The sequence below is a fragment of the Grus americana genome, chromosome Z (genome assembly GCF_028858705.1).
Source record: "Grus americana isolate bGruAme1 chromosome Z, bGruAme1.mat, whole genome shotgun sequence".
NCBI lineage: Eukaryota > Metazoa > Chordata > Aves > Gruiformes > Gruidae > Grus > Grus americana.
The window spans coordinates 62,791,179-62,808,786 of NC_072891.1; the positions used below are offsets into that span (position 1 = coordinate 62,791,179).

General features: G+C 35.2%; 1 protein-coding gene across 10 annotated transcripts in view; it reads left to right on the top strand.

Moving 5' to 3' along the window:
* Positions 1-17,608, top strand: part of FER (FER tyrosine kinase) — a 186,777-nt gene that overhangs the window by 74,038 nt on the left and 95,131 nt on the right. For 9 of the 10 annotated variants that reach the window (XR_008574637.1, XM_054809463.1, XM_054809460.1 and 6 more), the window contains 2 exons: positions 6,800-6,892; positions 13,662-13,865. Coding sequence is in view for 8 of the 10 variants with exons in the window: in XM_054809463.1 (XP_054665438.1) it covers positions 6,800-6,892; positions 13,662-13,865 (297 nt within the window). In the remaining 2 variants the exon portion in view is untranslated. The remainder of the gene's footprint in view (positions 1-6,799; positions 6,893-13,661; positions 13,866-17,608) is intronic. The other variant, XR_008574639.1, reaches the window with a different exon arrangement.

Genomic DNA, 17,608 nt, shown 5'->3' on the forward strand with positions numbered 1-17,608 from the left:
ACCACTTTTATTTTCAGCTCCCTAAATTACAAAATTGATGTAGGAAAATTCAGAAAGGCAAAATAATGCTCAGATATGTGAAGGAGCTTCTGTAGAATTAGTGAATAACTAGATTGGGCTTTTCAGACCTGAAAAAGCAGACTGAAGGGGAATGTGATAAAGATGTATACAATGTGTTGGGTGACGTGGAAAAAGTGAATAGGGAATAGTGGTTGTTCACTGTCTCTTCAGAAGCAGGAAGTAGGGGCCACCAAATAACCACAGTAGGCAGATGATTCAAAGCAAGCAGAGAAATGTGTTCTTCAAAAACATATAATTAAATTGTGCAACTTTTGCTACAGCAGTGGGTTGTAATAGTTTATATAGATTCAGAAAGCAGCTGAAAAAATTTGGGGAAGGAAAATCCTTCCATGACTGTTACATGTAGAAACATCACATTTTACACTAAATTAAGGCAGATCTTATACCACAGATCTTCAGAAGATAAAGATATGCTCTGCAGAATTATCATTCTCCTTTTCTTACAGAACACTAGGCCACTGGCATGGCCTGGGATGTATCTTTGGTCTTAAATATTCTTAAATTTTACACTAGTAAGTCTTGTTTTTCAGACTACCCTCTGCAATTCAGAAGGTGGAACATTGATTTATTTCCAGTGCAGTGTTTTACAGCATGTGTATGTCAATCATGCATCATTTCTGCTGCTTTGGAAGGTATTATTTGTGTTTAAAACAGAAAATGTTACCTTATCAAAAAATGATTTTTGAATAGCTGTGTTGTTTAATTTTCACAGTGTACTTGAGATATTTTTAATTAGTTTTGGATGGTTTAATTTTTAATAACTCTATGTTACATCTTCATGGCTTTGCAATGTTGCTTCTCCCAATTCTAGATATCTACAATAGCAAACTAAGAAAATGCATATAGGTGCTCCAAAGGTAGATGATCTTCTCAGCTCAAATAATCAGCTCATATTCAGCCAGCAACTCATTCTGTGTACAAGTGCCACGTTAATAGTTATAAATATCCTGTTTTGTTTGGTAAAGATAGCATGATTCTTTATCTGGTTTTATACACGTGGTGTTTCTGAGATACCCAGTTATGTCATCGAGGAGAAAAAAAACCAAAAACAAGGCAAAAAAGAAAAGCCTTTTGAGGTATGAGATTAGTCTTATTTCTGAAATCAAATCATAGACTTCAGAGACATCAGGCATATTCTACTGTATGTTCAGCTTTTAATACGTGTCAGCATTTACATCTGCTTTAGTATGTGCTAATACCTATAAAATAGACATACAAAGATTTTGTGGTTAGTGTATCCACTCATCATTAGGCAGGCCAGAATTAGTCATAGTCCAAGTTTATTATATGTTTTTAGAGCCTCTTCTAAATAATTTTTAATCTCCACTGCTGAAGTGACTAATACAGAGGATCATTTTCAGAAATATTTTTTTTCTCTAAAGCTTCTTTGAAGAATTCTTGCTTATAAATCACAAAACTTCATTCTCATGCCAGCCTTCTAAAAGCAAAAACATTCCTTGTTCTCCCCATTATCTCAATTTGAAACCTTAAGATGAATGTTGTTCTGTCACCTTTTTCATCAGGGAAACCATATCTTCAAACCAGAAGTGAAGCTAGCATTCACTTTACGAGAAGGAGAGCATCTTAATTGCTCAGGCAGATACTGTCTGGTATGTCTTTTTAATCTGTATGGTCATTGAACATATAATTTGCAATAACTACCAGCAATTCCTCCCTTCTGGTTTTATCTTAGAGCTCTTTTACTGTACTGAAATTGTTTTCATCAAAATCTCTGAGGACCAGTTCCCTCACCAAATCTCAGAAACAGTACTATCATGCTTATCTTTTAGGTATCACTGATGATGTTCTTCTAATTGAAATCTCCTTTTCTTCTGAGAGTGTTTTCTCTTTCAGTTGGAGAGTCCTCTTCATATTTCCTCTAAATTTCCTGTGAAGGTTCGCTAATTTAATTTGTAAGCCCACATTCAACTGCTGTATCCATGCTGATGGTTCATACCTGGCTCATTAGGTGGTGTTTCTTTGAATGGAATAATATTAAAGTATTGGGCTATTTATATCTTCTGTATGTACACGTCTGGCTAGTGGTTTTTAGCAATATTCAATATATGCTGCATTGTGTGTTGTCCCTCTAATTGCTAATCTTTCCCCTTTTGATCAGTCGAGATAGTGTTACTATTTGGCTGTCTTTCAGAAGCATCTATTCTGTTTTATCTTTATCTTAGCTCTCTCTCCAGCTTCTTACTTCCTTGCTTTTCTAAAAAGAGTGTAGATTATTTTTATTTTATAATAACATCTAAGATAACACCATTCTTCTGGATTTATACAGCTAAAAAGCTCTTTTGGGCTTTTACATAATGCAGTTCATTTTAAACAAAGTCTTTTTGCCCTGCTGCTTTGTCGTGCTCACGTTCATTCAAAATACCATTACAAATATGATTCTTATGGCCTGTCATTTTGATTGTGTCACACTTCTGGGGGTATTGTATTATTTTTCATGCACTCTAAGATCTGCGATGATTTTGCTTAGTGACAGAACTGTATGTCTGGCAAAAGGGAGATTCTAACAGTTGTACTGCATGACCATAGAAGATAAATTCTAGTGGAAAATCCATTAAAATTGGCCGGACATCATGTTGCACAAGATCCCCCAAAGTGAACATACAGAACACAGAAGCTTGGCTTTTTGTATATCATATATAAAGATATACCTGAGGAAATCCCCAGGCAAAGTAGGGAGTGCTTCCCTTGTGGTTTTCAACTGGCCTGAGTCTTGCACTTGGTTTTGGGTTCTTATGCTTTATTTTTCCTCTCTGAATCTTGTCAGAAGACAAAAATGGAAAGTAAAATGAAGAATGCCAGAGTGGTTGTCTTCTGCTGTGACCTCTCTTTAAAAGAGCTGAGGTAATTGTTTCAACTATTGAGAAGGAAAAAGAGAACTGAAATGAAAAGGCTGGATGAGGTGTGTACAACAGGGTTTCAGCATTCCTTGTTTTGTGGCAGAAGAATTATAACACTGCTATGTCTGAAACCAATTGCTTGTAAAATATGACAGAGCACTCTAATCTGATGGTTACAGGTAGTTGCTGTCAGTCAGTTTCTCAATAAAAGAGTTATTTGTCTTAGTAAATCCTTTTATTTGGAAATAAAAGTAGTAGTGCTTTGCATTATGTACCAAGGAGGATAATGACAAGAAGTCCCACCCATAAACCAGCTGTTTGTATTCCACATAGAAGTTCATCAGTCTTCCATCATTCCAGGGTGAGTAGTTGGATATTCAGCAGTTTCACTAGGTCCAATGGGTAGAAACTTCATGACCTGTTCTAAGTGCCAGTCCCAAGTCTGGTGGAGATTAATTTTAATTAATTCTGGAGAGTGATTAGAAATGTGGCTAATCCTAAAGGAGAAATATCAGTCAGTGCATTTTTCATAATTCTTTGTATGATGTGCTCTCCTGCCACAGGTACATTTAAACACAGTCAAAGAAATAGATTTAAAATGTTCTCTAATGATAGTATATATTTTCCTACATATCTGGCTTCTTAATAGTAAACTACAATTTATTCTGCAGTAATTCAGTCATTACATAAAATATTATGGCCCACAGATTAGTTTTCTTTTTAATGAAATTGGTGTAGTATAAAATAAAGGAAGTGACAAATCATGCAACCATTTTGCTAATATCTCTGTAAGTAATTCATTTAAACCAAAATGAAACTGAATCAGCTAATACATTTTAGTAGCTGCATTGTGTATGCTAGCAAGCATACTACTCCATAATGCTCTCTACAGCATCCCTGATGCAGAACTCCTAATTCCTTTCCAGTGTCCTTCTTGAGCTTGTTAGTCAAATAGTAACATGTCTTACGGGTTTGTTGGAAGCGTATGTGGTGACTCCATAGCCAGCATGGTTGTGCTGATTGGTCAGATGTGTGATGTTTGTTGAAATGAGTATTGTGGAATATGGAGTTACAATGAACTTCTCTTCCTGAGGACACAGAGAGTTTCTGCTCTCTGTTAGCTTTCTTCAGAAATTTTAAATAACTTAATATCCTGAGATAAGCATGAGGCTTTGGGCAACGTGGTCTAGTGGAGGGTGTCCCTGCCTGTAGCAGGGGAGTTGGAACTAGATGATCTTTGAGGTCACTTCCAACCCAAACCATTCTATGATTCTATGATAATCCTTTCATCTACTAAATCTTTTGCTAAACTGTGAGGGCCTTGGCTGAAAGATTCAAAATTTAATGTGGCTAAGGTAGAGATCACTGAAAGACAGCTGTGATGCATGTTTCCTTTTATTGGAAAGCAGACTTAAAATAACACCTTGATGTAACTAATAAGATTGTATGCACACACTTAATATATATTTAAAAGTAGATGGGCTGTTCTGGGTTGTATTGTTAACACTAGTTTAGGAAAAAATGTATACCTAATACGAACTAAAAAATCTCTTCAAGCTGTTGAATATATTATTCTCTGCGAAAACTGTTTTCCTGCAAGATCTAATGGGTCCTTCTAAGGTGGTCTGCAGCTGGGCAATGGCAAAAAGAATTCAGTAAATGACCACTGTTGCTGCTCTTCAGTTTTCTTCAGGGTGCCCTAAAAATACTTAAATGAATAAATAAACTCAGTGCAGGCTACAGTTGTGTTTGTGATGTGTTTGGTAATGCCTGCTTTGTAGACAAATTATGGGTCTTCATCACTGTAAGATACAGAGTAGTTTCAGTATGTCAGAGGGAAAGTGCTATGAAAATACTAAACCGTGTTGATAAATGTATGGCAGTTTGAACAGGGCATGCAAAACATTTTGAACAAAGCCAAAGTTTATCCCTTAAATCTGCATTTTAATGTTCATTCTATTTAATGCGACTGTTAGCCTCTACGTATCATTTGGTGGTGCTTATGAAAGTCCTCTGGTGGGGCCCAGTCCATGAGTCTTTCTGGTACTTTGAGTCAAAAAAACATTCTTGTTAAAAACATTCTTCTATAATGAGAAACTTCTGAAGGTAGAACCTTACTTGTAGTTTGATGTTGTCATTAGGTAAGTATGCTATTAGTGTAAAAGAGAAAGAAAACTCCCCAGTTTGTTTAGGGGAACTGTAGTGGAATTCATACATCTTTTGGTAACTTAATGTTTCCTGTCATATAAGAAGTATACATTTAATTGCAGTTAAATCTCATGGCTCACTTCTGAAGAGATGTGTGAAATAAGTGGATCATTCCACTCCCAGCCTGCAAGTAAAATTAGACTCTGTGTACTGCTGTTGTTAATGAGATTTTTTTTTTTTTGGCTTTGTGTAGCTAGTTTATTTCATCTATATTACAAAAATAAAAAACGGGACTCAGCACAGTGTTTTTTATTGTAAGAAAATTAGTTGACATACAGTGTTACTCGAGTCTGATAAAAGGAATAAAAATGTTATTGATGGGTAGGTGGGCACACAGTTAACTAGTATTTCAGTGACTAATAAACTTTCTATTAGTGTTTTGACTATTTGAGTGGGTTTTGCACTCTTTTTTCACAGCATACAAATTAAGGCACATTGCAGAATTTTGCTACTAAATAAATAAATACGTTTATTTTACTAAGACAATGTTTAACTTACGTTCTGTAAACTAAATTGTATTTGGGAGTCATTTTGAAACACTGGTCTATTCTGTATGCAGAATGAATGGATTTTGTTGGTTATTTGGAAGTCCTGGAATAAACTGGAGCTGCATTTATTACATTATCTGATTTTCACTTTCTTCAGTCAAGGGTGTATGTCCAAAACTTAAAAGCAATTTTCTTTGTAACACTACCAAACAGTTGTAGTTCATCTCCATTATCAGTTTCTTACAGTTTAGGTAACCTATAGCTAATTAGAATGAGATTGTTAATGTGTGGTCTCTCTGCTTCAGGCTCAATTACTTTGCAGATACTCATTAAAATATCTTGGCTGTATCTGAGGGTGATTTACAAACAATAAACTCAGTTTGTCAGTGTTAAAAATACTTTTTTGTATTTTTTAAAAGATTCTTTGATATTAATTTTGAGACCTAATGGTAAGTCAGAGATGAAGAAATATACAGTCTTTGGACTATGTCAGGTTATGAGCATCTTGGAATTTACATTGACTTACACTGAACTAGAGATGCTTAAAGGCTGTTTCGGTGTTCCAGTTAGAACCCTCTTCTTACAGAATTTAAAATCCAGACGGTGGCTGCATCTATGGCTTACAGTAGTGCCACAAAACAAATGGATCCTATAACATGCACTGATTGGTACTAATATTTACAGGTATTGTTATGTATATGTATTATTAGAGAAGAACATGTTAATAAAAGGAAAAAAAACCCACCATATATTAAGTAAAGATAATGCATGTGTGTATTTTTGAATTTTACTGTATGGGGTTTTTTTAATTACACAGTTTCAAATCAGTATCCTTTTAAAATAATAGGTGTTTCAGGGGAACTGAGAATTATGTCCTTTGTTTTTAGGTACAAAAGAATTTCAGTTCTCTTTATAGTTAACAATAGTGATACTTAAAATAATTGCACAAAATATTTAAGGAATTATAGAATTCGTCAGCCATTAAAATGATATAAATTACCTTAATCCCACTGATGTTGACGCTTACTGGTTTGTATCAGTAGAGGCTCAGGCCCCTATCTTTTATATACATAAAGTCCAGGAGTCTACATTCCACGTTTTCCAGTAATTCAATTATCATACTGATCTGCTTGTTTTCACTGGAGATACTGCTTTTTCTCCTAGGACAAGAAGGACAAAGTCTCAAGATTTGACACTATACGTCATTCCATAGCTGGAATTATACGGTCTCCAAAATCTATGTTGGGCTCATCGTCGGTAAGTAGTATCAGTAAGGTAGTGTTGTGCTACATTCTGTTATTTTTACAGCTTAAATAGGATTTTTCTTTCTGAAGCATCATTCATTTCTATCTACATGGACAAAAATTACATTAAAATAATGTTATTAAAACACTGTTCTGATTGATCAGCAGACCGGATTATATTGTCGTATAATAGTACGTCAGAACAACTTGTTGCACTTTAGGAAAAAAAGATAATTTACAAGTTCTTTGCAGCTCTCAGAATAATGCTATACTTTCAAGAGTACTCTTCCCAAGTGAGTCTGATTTACTGAAAATGCAGTGTATTATGATATTCTGTGGTAGGTCAGATGGTCATGCATGTTTTAATCATTGTTGCAATAATTATATTCCACGTATTTGTTATAAAGGCACCAGTGTATTACTACTGCTGCTGCTGCTACTGCTAATACTGCTACTTCCTCAATAACTGGTACTATTTAAGTAGTTAGGTATTACACATCTTGCTTCAGTCCGCACTAAAAATTGTTGTTGAGTATCTCTTACTTCTAGTTGGTTTTTTTTAAGGTTCCTTAATGGATAGAGAAACTTTCTTGTTTCTTTTGCTTTTGTATTACAACTGTTAGTTTTCATACAGAAACTTGCAAGACTAGTTAGAATACTTGAGCACCTGCTTAGGAAGGTGTAAAGTTTTACTTGAAAACCTTCCTCCTGTTTTTTTGCTGAAGTGGAACATGTGATCATGCCAACCCTCCCAACAAAAAAAACCCATAAAAAACAAACCAACCGGACAAAAAAACCCAAACAACCCATGAAAACACGCAAAACCGAAACAAAACAAAAAAAATTGGGCAGAATTTTTAAAACTTTTTAAAACTGCCTTTGAATTGTGATCTAGTCACCTGAAACATTAGCTCAAAATAGCACTTTTGAGAAAACTTTAGAATGAATGGGTCTTCTATTTTATGCTGCAGGATTGCATCCAAGGACCCATTATAGGACCCAGTAAACTTTATTTAAGCTACACAATATTCAGAATGTGTGGAACAGATTACAATTGCATATATACCTATATGTGTATATACATATCTATACATAGGAAAATTGTAGATAGTGGTGAAGGGAATAATAAATATGATAATGACATAAAATTAGGAGAGGAAGGCTTTTCCTATGAAAAATGTGAAAGATGCATGGCATATTTGAAAAGTAATAGGAAGACCCCTGCTAAAATATTAAAATATCCCTGGAGAGAAACAAAGTCTCCATATTATCATGATCTTTGGTTTATAAAGCTTCTAATTGATGTAAAGATGCAAAATTTCATAATAAAAGCATATTAAAATGTGTATTGCTGTGACCTCTGTTCTTTGTGTAGGTGACACATACGCTTCAACTGTTTCTATTTGTATATGTTATACAACTTGTTATGATGTTTTTAAAAAATAAAAATACTACATAAAACTGCTTGAGAGAAAAATGGGAAGAGAAGAAATTCAAGAAAAGCAGCAAGATAAAATGTTTAAGATGAAATCAGGGGAAGTCAATGTCAAAATTTTCATTGGCTTTAATTAAAGTGTCATTTTAAATAGCCTGTGTGCCTGATTTTGATTTTCATTCCAATCTATATCACTATTAATTCCATGGAAGTTGGTGTAAAGGTGGGTGTAGATGCATGGTAGGTAGGATTGCTGAAGCCTTGGAATATGTTTGGGAGAAACAAGACTGGAATTGGGTCATTTGAGGCAGAAAGTAAAATCTGAGTAACAAGTGTACCCTTGATTACCTAACACCTAAAGGAGCTTCAAAGTCAGAATATATAAACCAATTTTCAGTTTTGTTTTGTGTTTTGATTTAGTGATTTCTTGTGGGCTAGAAAAGCTAACCATGCATATACAGCTCAAATCTCCTTCACGAATTAGTACTTAGCTCTTAATGTGCTCAGCTGCTTGGCTGTTTCCTGCTGACTATGCTTATTGCTGAACTGGTATTTAAAACTTATTATCCATCAACAAAGTATACAAAGTGATTATTGAAGATATATTATAAAATAATTATACATAAATGAATTTGATATTTTTTTAAATAGACCAGTATTTAAAAGGATCTCGAAGCAGAGGAGGAGAAGGACTGGTACTGATCCTCTGATATAGCCTAAAAATGTGATGTTAACTTCCTGTTTTCATATTGTATGTTTTAAGTATATCGAAACTTTAAAAGCGGAGCCAGATCTTGGTTTAAATGTAGTGCTAGTCTAAAAACATCGTCCTGTATTTAATTGGTGGGAGAAGTTGAATTTTGTGTATAATTAGAGAAAACAATTTTTTTTTATCATATGAAGAAAGTTGTAGAGAAACTGTGTACTTCTGAAAGCAGCCAGGAGTTTAACTTATGTGTTGGCACTTAAATGATTTGCATGTTCTCAGAATGAGAAGTTAAAGGGTGATATCGGGAAAAAGTATAGTTAGAAGAGAAAACAGCAAGGTTAGGAGTTCAGGTGGTCCCTCTGGGACAAAATGCAAGTCAGCTTCCATAATAGCATGAGACATAAGTTTAATCAGATGAGGAGAGAAAACACAAGAAAAGGGGCAACTTTCATGTAAAGTGCTATGAATAAACTGAATGAAGAAGCTGAATGAATTGCATCATGAATGCCAGCTTCTCCCTTCTGCCTATTTTTTTGTCACTGAGGCATTTGAGCTTGGCACAGACATCTGTTATTGTTTATAGAATAACTTTTTTATAGTTTATTTTATAATAGTGGAATTAATGTTGGTTTCAGATGGTATATTAGCATGTGGGAACGAGCCAGGTACACTGAGGCTACAGGCAGGATATTCCATAGGGATTTGTCTCAAATTATCAACCTAAATTTCCTGTTATACTTTCTCATCTGTGTCTGTGCCCCTCTTTATTTACACTGGGAGAGAAAAAATGTCTTGACAAAATCTTTTGTTTGCTTACAGATGGAAAATAAGGAAGTATGCAAAGTTTGAGTTCAGAATATATGTGAAAATACAGTACTGAGTAAGCTTTTAGTTTAAAAAAATCTCATTATGTCATGGTTTAACCCAGCCAGCAGCTAAAACTACCACACAGACATTCACTTACTCCCCCCCCCAGCTATTAGGAAGAAAACTAACTCTATACCAGCCAAAACCAGGACACATTCCCATTATTACTTTATTTTCATTGACAGCGTAAGTGCAGGAATAATATCTAGTTTTTTGGAGTTAGAAATCATACACTGCTGGTTGCTCAATTTTTGTCTTGAATAATACAGCAGCTGGGGCCTGCTTCATTTTACTGTTGGAGAAAAACTGCTGTTTCAATGGATTGTTAAATGAGGACAAAACAGGGGGCTCAGAATACATAAAGAGGACAGTACTAGGTCTGTGAAGAGCATGATGAAGTATATGAGGGCATTTGCCTCTCAGAAGGAAAAGTGTGATGAAGTACGTAAGGGCCCACACCCCCCCACCACCCCTCACTGCCACACACCGTCGCATCTTCCCCCCCATGCCCCCAATAACCCATGAGTGAAATATGGCAATAAATGGAAAACTTGAAGGACAAAGAAAAGGCAAAAAAAAGGAGGGGTTGAGAGGGAGAGTAGAAATCCAACAGTGTGAGTTCCTTTCCTTCTATATGATTTTAGTAATTGTTTGTTTTTAGCTTCCAGTCAAATTAACAGCAAAAATCTTAGAAAAATATGTCTCCATTTAAGCTATTGAATCATTAAGTGCTTCTGTAAGTGAGTACACACAAATGAGCAAGAGATCTCATCCCCCAAGTGAAATTATAAAACGTTGACAATTAGAATGCAAACTTGTTCTTTCAGGTATCTAATTAGTCATATTAAGTTGCTTGCTGATACTAAAAGAGTTTAAAGAAAAGAGATGGGAATGTGGATACCTTTTTCTCCTCTATCTTTCTTATAGACTTGCCTTTCTTGTATTTAAACTGTTTAATTCTAACTGTAATATGCAGTAGAAACATTACACTAAGAGGTGTGTAAACTGAGTTGAAATCAATATTAAGATGATTATAGAATCGTAGAATCATAGAATGGTTTGGGTTGGAAGGGACCTCAAAGATCATCTAGTTCCAACCCCCCTGCCATGGGCAGGGACACCCTCCACTAGACCACGTTGCCCAAAGCCTCATCCAACCTGGCCATAAACACTTCCAGGGATGGGGCATCTACAACCTCTCTGGGCAACCTGTTCCAGTGTCTCACCACCCTCACAGTACAGAATTTCTTTCTAACATCTCATCTAAATCTCCCCTCCTTCAGCTTAAACCCATTGCCCCTTGTCCTGTCACTACACTCCCTGATAAACAGTCCCTCACCATCTCCTACCATGTAAGGTAGGAGACAGTCAGCAGAGGATACCTTATGGAATTTTCATCGTGTCCTTCTCAAGTAATAAATACAGTTTAACAAAATTTAAAAGAAGAGGGAAGATTGATGTTAGTGTCATAAACAACACCATAGCTGGCAATAGCTAAAGTGCTGTGTGGTTCTTCCATAAGCTCTGTCTCTATCATAAAGGCTTTTAAGATGTCTCATTCTGGGATGTGATCATGACTGTCTAAACAGTGACTCAGACTTGACCCAGTTAGAATATAAACAGGTGTTATTATTTGGTGGTTTCCTCTTAAGGAAAGCTATAAAATCGATGCATGTCAGATTTTTAATTTTTTTTAACCTTCCTTTGTGAAGATCGTGAACTAGTTTATTGACCCTGAACTGTCCTTCTATGCTTAGAAACATTTCCTCTTGAGTAGAAATGTGTTTCTGTGGGAAGGGCTTTGTTACTCTGAAACCCTTAACATTTCTTGATAGTTTAACAGAGGTCTGGGTTTTCTGGCAAGTCAAACTCGGCATCTTTGAACAATAAATGTTCAAGTAAATAACACTGTATACATTTTGAAAGCTTATTTTTTCTTTTAGGAAGTTCTGAAACAGAGTGACTTAATGTCATTTAAGAGTGGTAGACAGCTCTGATCCGAGATGTATTTAACTGTTGGTGAAATTGAAATATATGATTGCCTTCTCGGCCAAACAATATCTTGGGCTTTTAATAGTTCACTATGCTGATTAACACAGTACCTTTTGTTCATAAAAACTCTGACTGTGCACTTTCTGTTCAAGCTGTTGTTATTTCTTACATAGTCCTTCGTAGCTCTGAATCTCTAATAGAGCAAATCTGTAATAGAGCATACTTACACTTTCTAGTGGTAAGTCTATTGGTTACAGTGCTGGCCTCAAACCTCATGTCTGAAATTATCCCTGATACAGCCCCAGGGCTCTGGATCTCAGTGTCGACATCTGAGAATATGAGGCTCTGTCAGGCTCTTTTAAATATGTTCTCCAGTTTTCTATCAGGATCCTGGACTAAACTAGACCTCTTGAAATAGAAAGGCAGCCAGGAACCTACAGACAAAGGCAAGGCATTTTTTATACCAGAAACTTTACTATGAAAGTGCTAAAGAATTACAGGTATTTGGAAACAAGAAGGTCTGAGTAGATTCCCTTTCTTGAGTCTACTCATTCCCACTCTGACAGTCTGAGATTGTTCCTAGTAGTTTTTGTCTAGGTAAGTATCTAACCCTAAATACCTCCCCAGGAAGACCTTACATGTGCAGATAGCCTCCACCATGCCCATAGGTGCACCATGTAATATTTTTCCCTTGCATGCATCAATGGAGTGTTTCCTTTCTCTTTCCCCATCCCTGTAGGGGATCATATCATCCTTGATGATACAAAGAAAATCTGTTTTTTATCAGGGCAGAGCTGTAGGAGAAGTTAATTCAGAATCATATGCTTTGTGTGTATCTGTTTGATCATGCTTAACTGAGGTGTGGGTCTTTGTGCTGTTACCTAAAATGCAGTTCAGCAGGCTTGCCTGGGACACATTCCCATATCTGTTCAGCTCATGGTACGGTATGCACTGTGTTATTTTGTTCAGAACGTTACCACTCTGGCAGTAACAATTTCTATGAGCTCTGGCACTAAAGATTTTGAATAACATATAGCTTAAGTAAGTGCTTGTCTGTCTAGCCATACCAAATAAATCTAAAATGGTCACTGAACAGAATATAGTTTTCCTCTGTGTTTTCTTAAACAATGGAAACTTGGTAAAATTAATATGTGAAATTGTAGGTTAAAACTCACAACCTTCCATCTATAGCCAGTGAAAATAATTTCTTAACCATCTTTATGCCTTCAGAAACTCTATGCTAAAGTTCATAAGCACTGTACACCTAGGTGTATATTCTGTGCTACAGTGTAAATGCTAAGAAAAATGTCTCATAGAACTGTTAATTGATTTGGGATGCAGTTGGTAAATTCTATGAAAACAATTTATCCAATTAAAATCCTTTGTCTAAATCAGTTTCTTATGTTTTTATGTTTGAGAAGTTTCTGTCTGGATAAATAAATGGTTCATTTTGAATTGTTAATAGCACGTCAGTATGTGTGAGAAAGAGTTGGTCAATATGGCTTAGGAAAAATAGCAGGCCGGATGAAAAATATTACTTGGTTTTATGGACGTTCCATAAACTTCTGCTTTTTATATATTAATTTTTTTGGTAATAGAAAAGAAGATGATGAGTATGCCTTTTGTGTGAATGTAAGAGCCTTGATTTTGTTTGTTAATAGAAATACATAATTTAGATACAGAAATAGAAATTATTGTTGTTCATCATGCTTTTCATGTAAAAGTAAACTCTAAGAATGTACTGTTATAGTAACATTTTTCTTCAATATTTTTCCCAAGTTCTTTGATGTAATATCAACCACTGAGAAACCACTGGCTGAGCAAGACTGGTATCATGGTGCAATTCCAAGAATAGAAGCCCAGGAGCTGTTAAAACAGCAAGGAGACTTCTTGGTGCGAGAGAGCCACGGGAAACCTGGTGAATATGTCCTTTCTGTGTTTTCAGATGGACAACGGAGACACTTTATCATACAATATGCTGATGTACGTCTCTGATACAGTACTGAATATTCAATGTTAGGAAGTCTATAATTTCAGCTAAACAATTTAGGATCTATATAATTTACTATGGCAAATGGCTTTAGCCTTTATATGAAAATATCAAAGCTGTTGGAAATATTTCCGTCAGTGCTGAAATCAGGGGAAAAGGTCATTTTGTGAAACAAAATTAAAATATGAAGTATGAGATAATTCAACATCTTTTATCTTACATTGAAAAGCCAAGATATTTCTGTAAATGTTTTGAAATCCAGAACTTGTTACTATTAATTTATGCATGTACATTTATCTATATTTAAACACATTTTCATAGTTGGTGCTAATTAGGCTACTCTTAATTCAGACTGTAGAGATTCCATTGAATCTTCCTGAAAAATGGAAGCATTCACACAGACGAAAATAATCCATGTTGGCTTCTGTACAGTTGGGAATTGAAGTTCCTGCTGCACTAGAGATGCTTCTGTTCTTTTTAGCCCTATGGATATTGTTTTGTTCAGTATAACAGAAATGCTTGTGGATATTCCACAGCATGTATTTTTCTAAGGACCAGAATTGATCCTTTTGTTGCTCTAACTTAGCAAAAAACTTTCATTTTAAACAATATGTTAATTTTTGTATGCCTTTATCCAATATATTACTTTCTAGTCTTCTTAATACATGACTTGTTTTTTAATGTATTATGTATTTTTCTTTTTACCTCTCAGAATTTCAGACTCATTCAAAATATGACAGTTCTCATAACATTACTAGAAATTCTTCTTGACATATGACACAGCAACAAATCATTCTCAGTTTTGATTCAGTAATGCTGCCAAAACGTATTTCAGTCTCTTGTAAAAATCTCCCATATACAGAATAATACACAAATTTAGACATGTAACAATGTTCACACTGAGGGAATGTCCTCATCTAAATGCCCAGCTGATGCAGCATGCCTAGAGGCAGTCAATATTGTGTACCTGGTTTATTTCTTTTTAATGAGAGGCAGTGGTATTTTTCAAACTTCACAGAAGTTGAAAGGCTTCTCTAGGATCAATGATTTTTGACACTTGTCCAGCTGGAGTTTTCATTAGTTTTCAGCTGGAGTTTTCCTTGTAGAAGTGAACCTTTACATCAAGTCAGTGTTTATTTTATTTTGATTTTATGACCTTAAATTATTTTGATGTGTCAGAGTGCTGAATGAAAAAATAAGAGCAACAAAATTACCTGTACCTAGACACACAGAGGCTACAAGGTGCTTGGAGCTCTCTGATCCTGGCCCAGCAGAAATAAATGCACATCATATACTTGATATGGGTGAAATAGTTTTGTGTAAATCATTGTATGTAGCAAGTAGATCTTCAAAAAATGTAGACTGGACTTTCAGGTCAGTTAAAATAGAGGGAGGTTTTTATAAGTATTACTTTGAGGCTACCCCTACCTGTACCTGACTTTTTTGTATTGTTTTTTCCACACACACAAAAAACCCCCACCAAAAACCAAAAATAACAACAAAAAACCACAAACACACACACCCCCCCCAAGCTATCTTTATTTCCATAACTTCACTGCTTTCTCTTAGGAATTACATTTGAAATTTAAGACTGATATTGTTTGGTATTGCATAGCTTGGACAGTCCGAACATTATCAGGTCACTAGATCTGTCTGCTTGTACATTTAGTAATACAGCATTATGTTCATCTGCTCTTGGGATTCATTTGTGGCAGATTTTCTTGGCAATCGTGGAAGTTAAAACTTTTTTTCTTAAAGAAATGCAGGACTTCTTATGCTCCTATAGGGTGAATTTTCTGCATTTACTGTGAAAAAAGCATTAATTGTAAAAAGAGAAAAAGCTTATTAGGCTCTGAAAAGGAGTTAGTAGACGGTGGGATTGTTATTCTAATATTACAAGAGGGATTGTATTCATCAACATGGTAGGGAAGTTTGAGGAGAGTTTAGTGCAAGGGATTTGTTTGTTTGCATTGGTATGAACAACGGGGAATCAGCTCTCTGTGACTGGTCAAATTATGCTCTTGGATCACTGACAGGTCCCCACTGGTCTCCATATACAAATTTTCTTCTGAATCAAATACTGAAGGGCAGAGTAGGGCATGAACCTGTTTTAACAGTGATCCTTTAATTGCATAAGTATCCTCTCTCTGGTTTTACCATTATTTTAAAGGCTAATCTTAGTAAAACTGCGTGTGTGATAAATGACTTCATTGTTCAGCTTTAAGCATCAAAATTCACTGCTGTCATTCAAGGCTACTGTTGTTTTTCACTGCTGCTTATTTGAGGCTATGCTATTTTCAAATTGTTGTTTGTTAGTGATCTTAATAATAGGATCCTGTGTAAATACACGGAATCAAAGAACACCGTCTGCCCTGGAGATGTTACATAGAAGGCAGCAGGTGGGCATGCAGCTGGGTCTGGGATGAGGAAACAATAGGCAGTACGGTTATTGTGCTAGGGAGACTCTTAGGACATCAGGGGTTTTTTGATTATCAGCACAGAAATAGGTATGAAGGAGCTTATTTGAAAGGAATGGGAGCTAATATTACTGGTCAATCAAAGCTGAGTCACTATTTAATAAGTGAATGAAGTTAAACAACAAAATAAACAACAAAAAGTATTCAGACTATGGAAACACTTTATGATAGAGAACCAGGAATGTTAAAAGTAGGTGCTATCACCAAGCAGTCTTGACAAACAGCGATAACACATTTCAGCAATATTCTTAAGGCTTTAACCCCTGAGAAACTTACAATGCATTGTGCAAGGAATTTAACCCTGGGGGCTAGAAAGAAAAAAATCTACATGCCAGTGGTAGAGTTTTTCATTGCCCAGTTGTGTAAATGAACTTGAATCACGTCTGTGCTTTAACTTTCTAAAATTACACTACTTGTTTATTGTTGCCATTGTCAAGCCGGCTTACGGCAGTTCCTCTCTTGTGGGAAGAGTTCTCTAACTGCAGATGCTGAGTTTTATATAGGCACAAGACTTTATCCTGTTTCCCAATCAGCTGCAGTGTATAATTTAAGACATTCAGGAGGATGAAATAAAACACTTCTTTACCATTTTTTCCCCTGTCAAGTGTACGGGCAAAGATAAGCAATGAAAATACTTTTTTTTTTCCACTTAACACCTGAAAGACTGATATTCATAGTAATCTTTGCTAAGAAAATGTTACATGCTTCTAAGAAAATATTAAGAGATGTAGTTGATTCTGTTGTATTTAATTAGGTACATAGAAATAATTTCACAAAGTGGAGAGGGGAGGAATTTTGTCTTGCCCAGCTTCTCTATGAATTACATGTATGACCTTCCTTTGTTTTGAGCTGCTATAGACTCTTCTGGTATATACTCCTTTATAAAGACCAATCATGCATCTTATACTGTGTGCCAAGGATTTATTAATTTTATCAAACATTGTAAATGCAGTATGATCTGAGTGAGATAGTCTTACTTATCTCCTGTTTCTTTTATTGTGAGATGTTTATTTTTTAGTTTATTTTCTGTAATTCTTAGAACTTTAAGTAATTAGGAATTTAGTGATGTTTTTTCTGGTTTAGAATATTTTTATTTCACTCTGTCACAGTTTTAAGTTTAACTGTCCTATCTTCAAATTAAGAGTTTAAAAAAGTAGTTACTTTGTCATGTTGCATTAAATGAATGATGCAGTAATTTTGCATTTATGAATGTATCATATTCCTAAGATAATTCCATTGATTTCAGTAGAAATGCTATT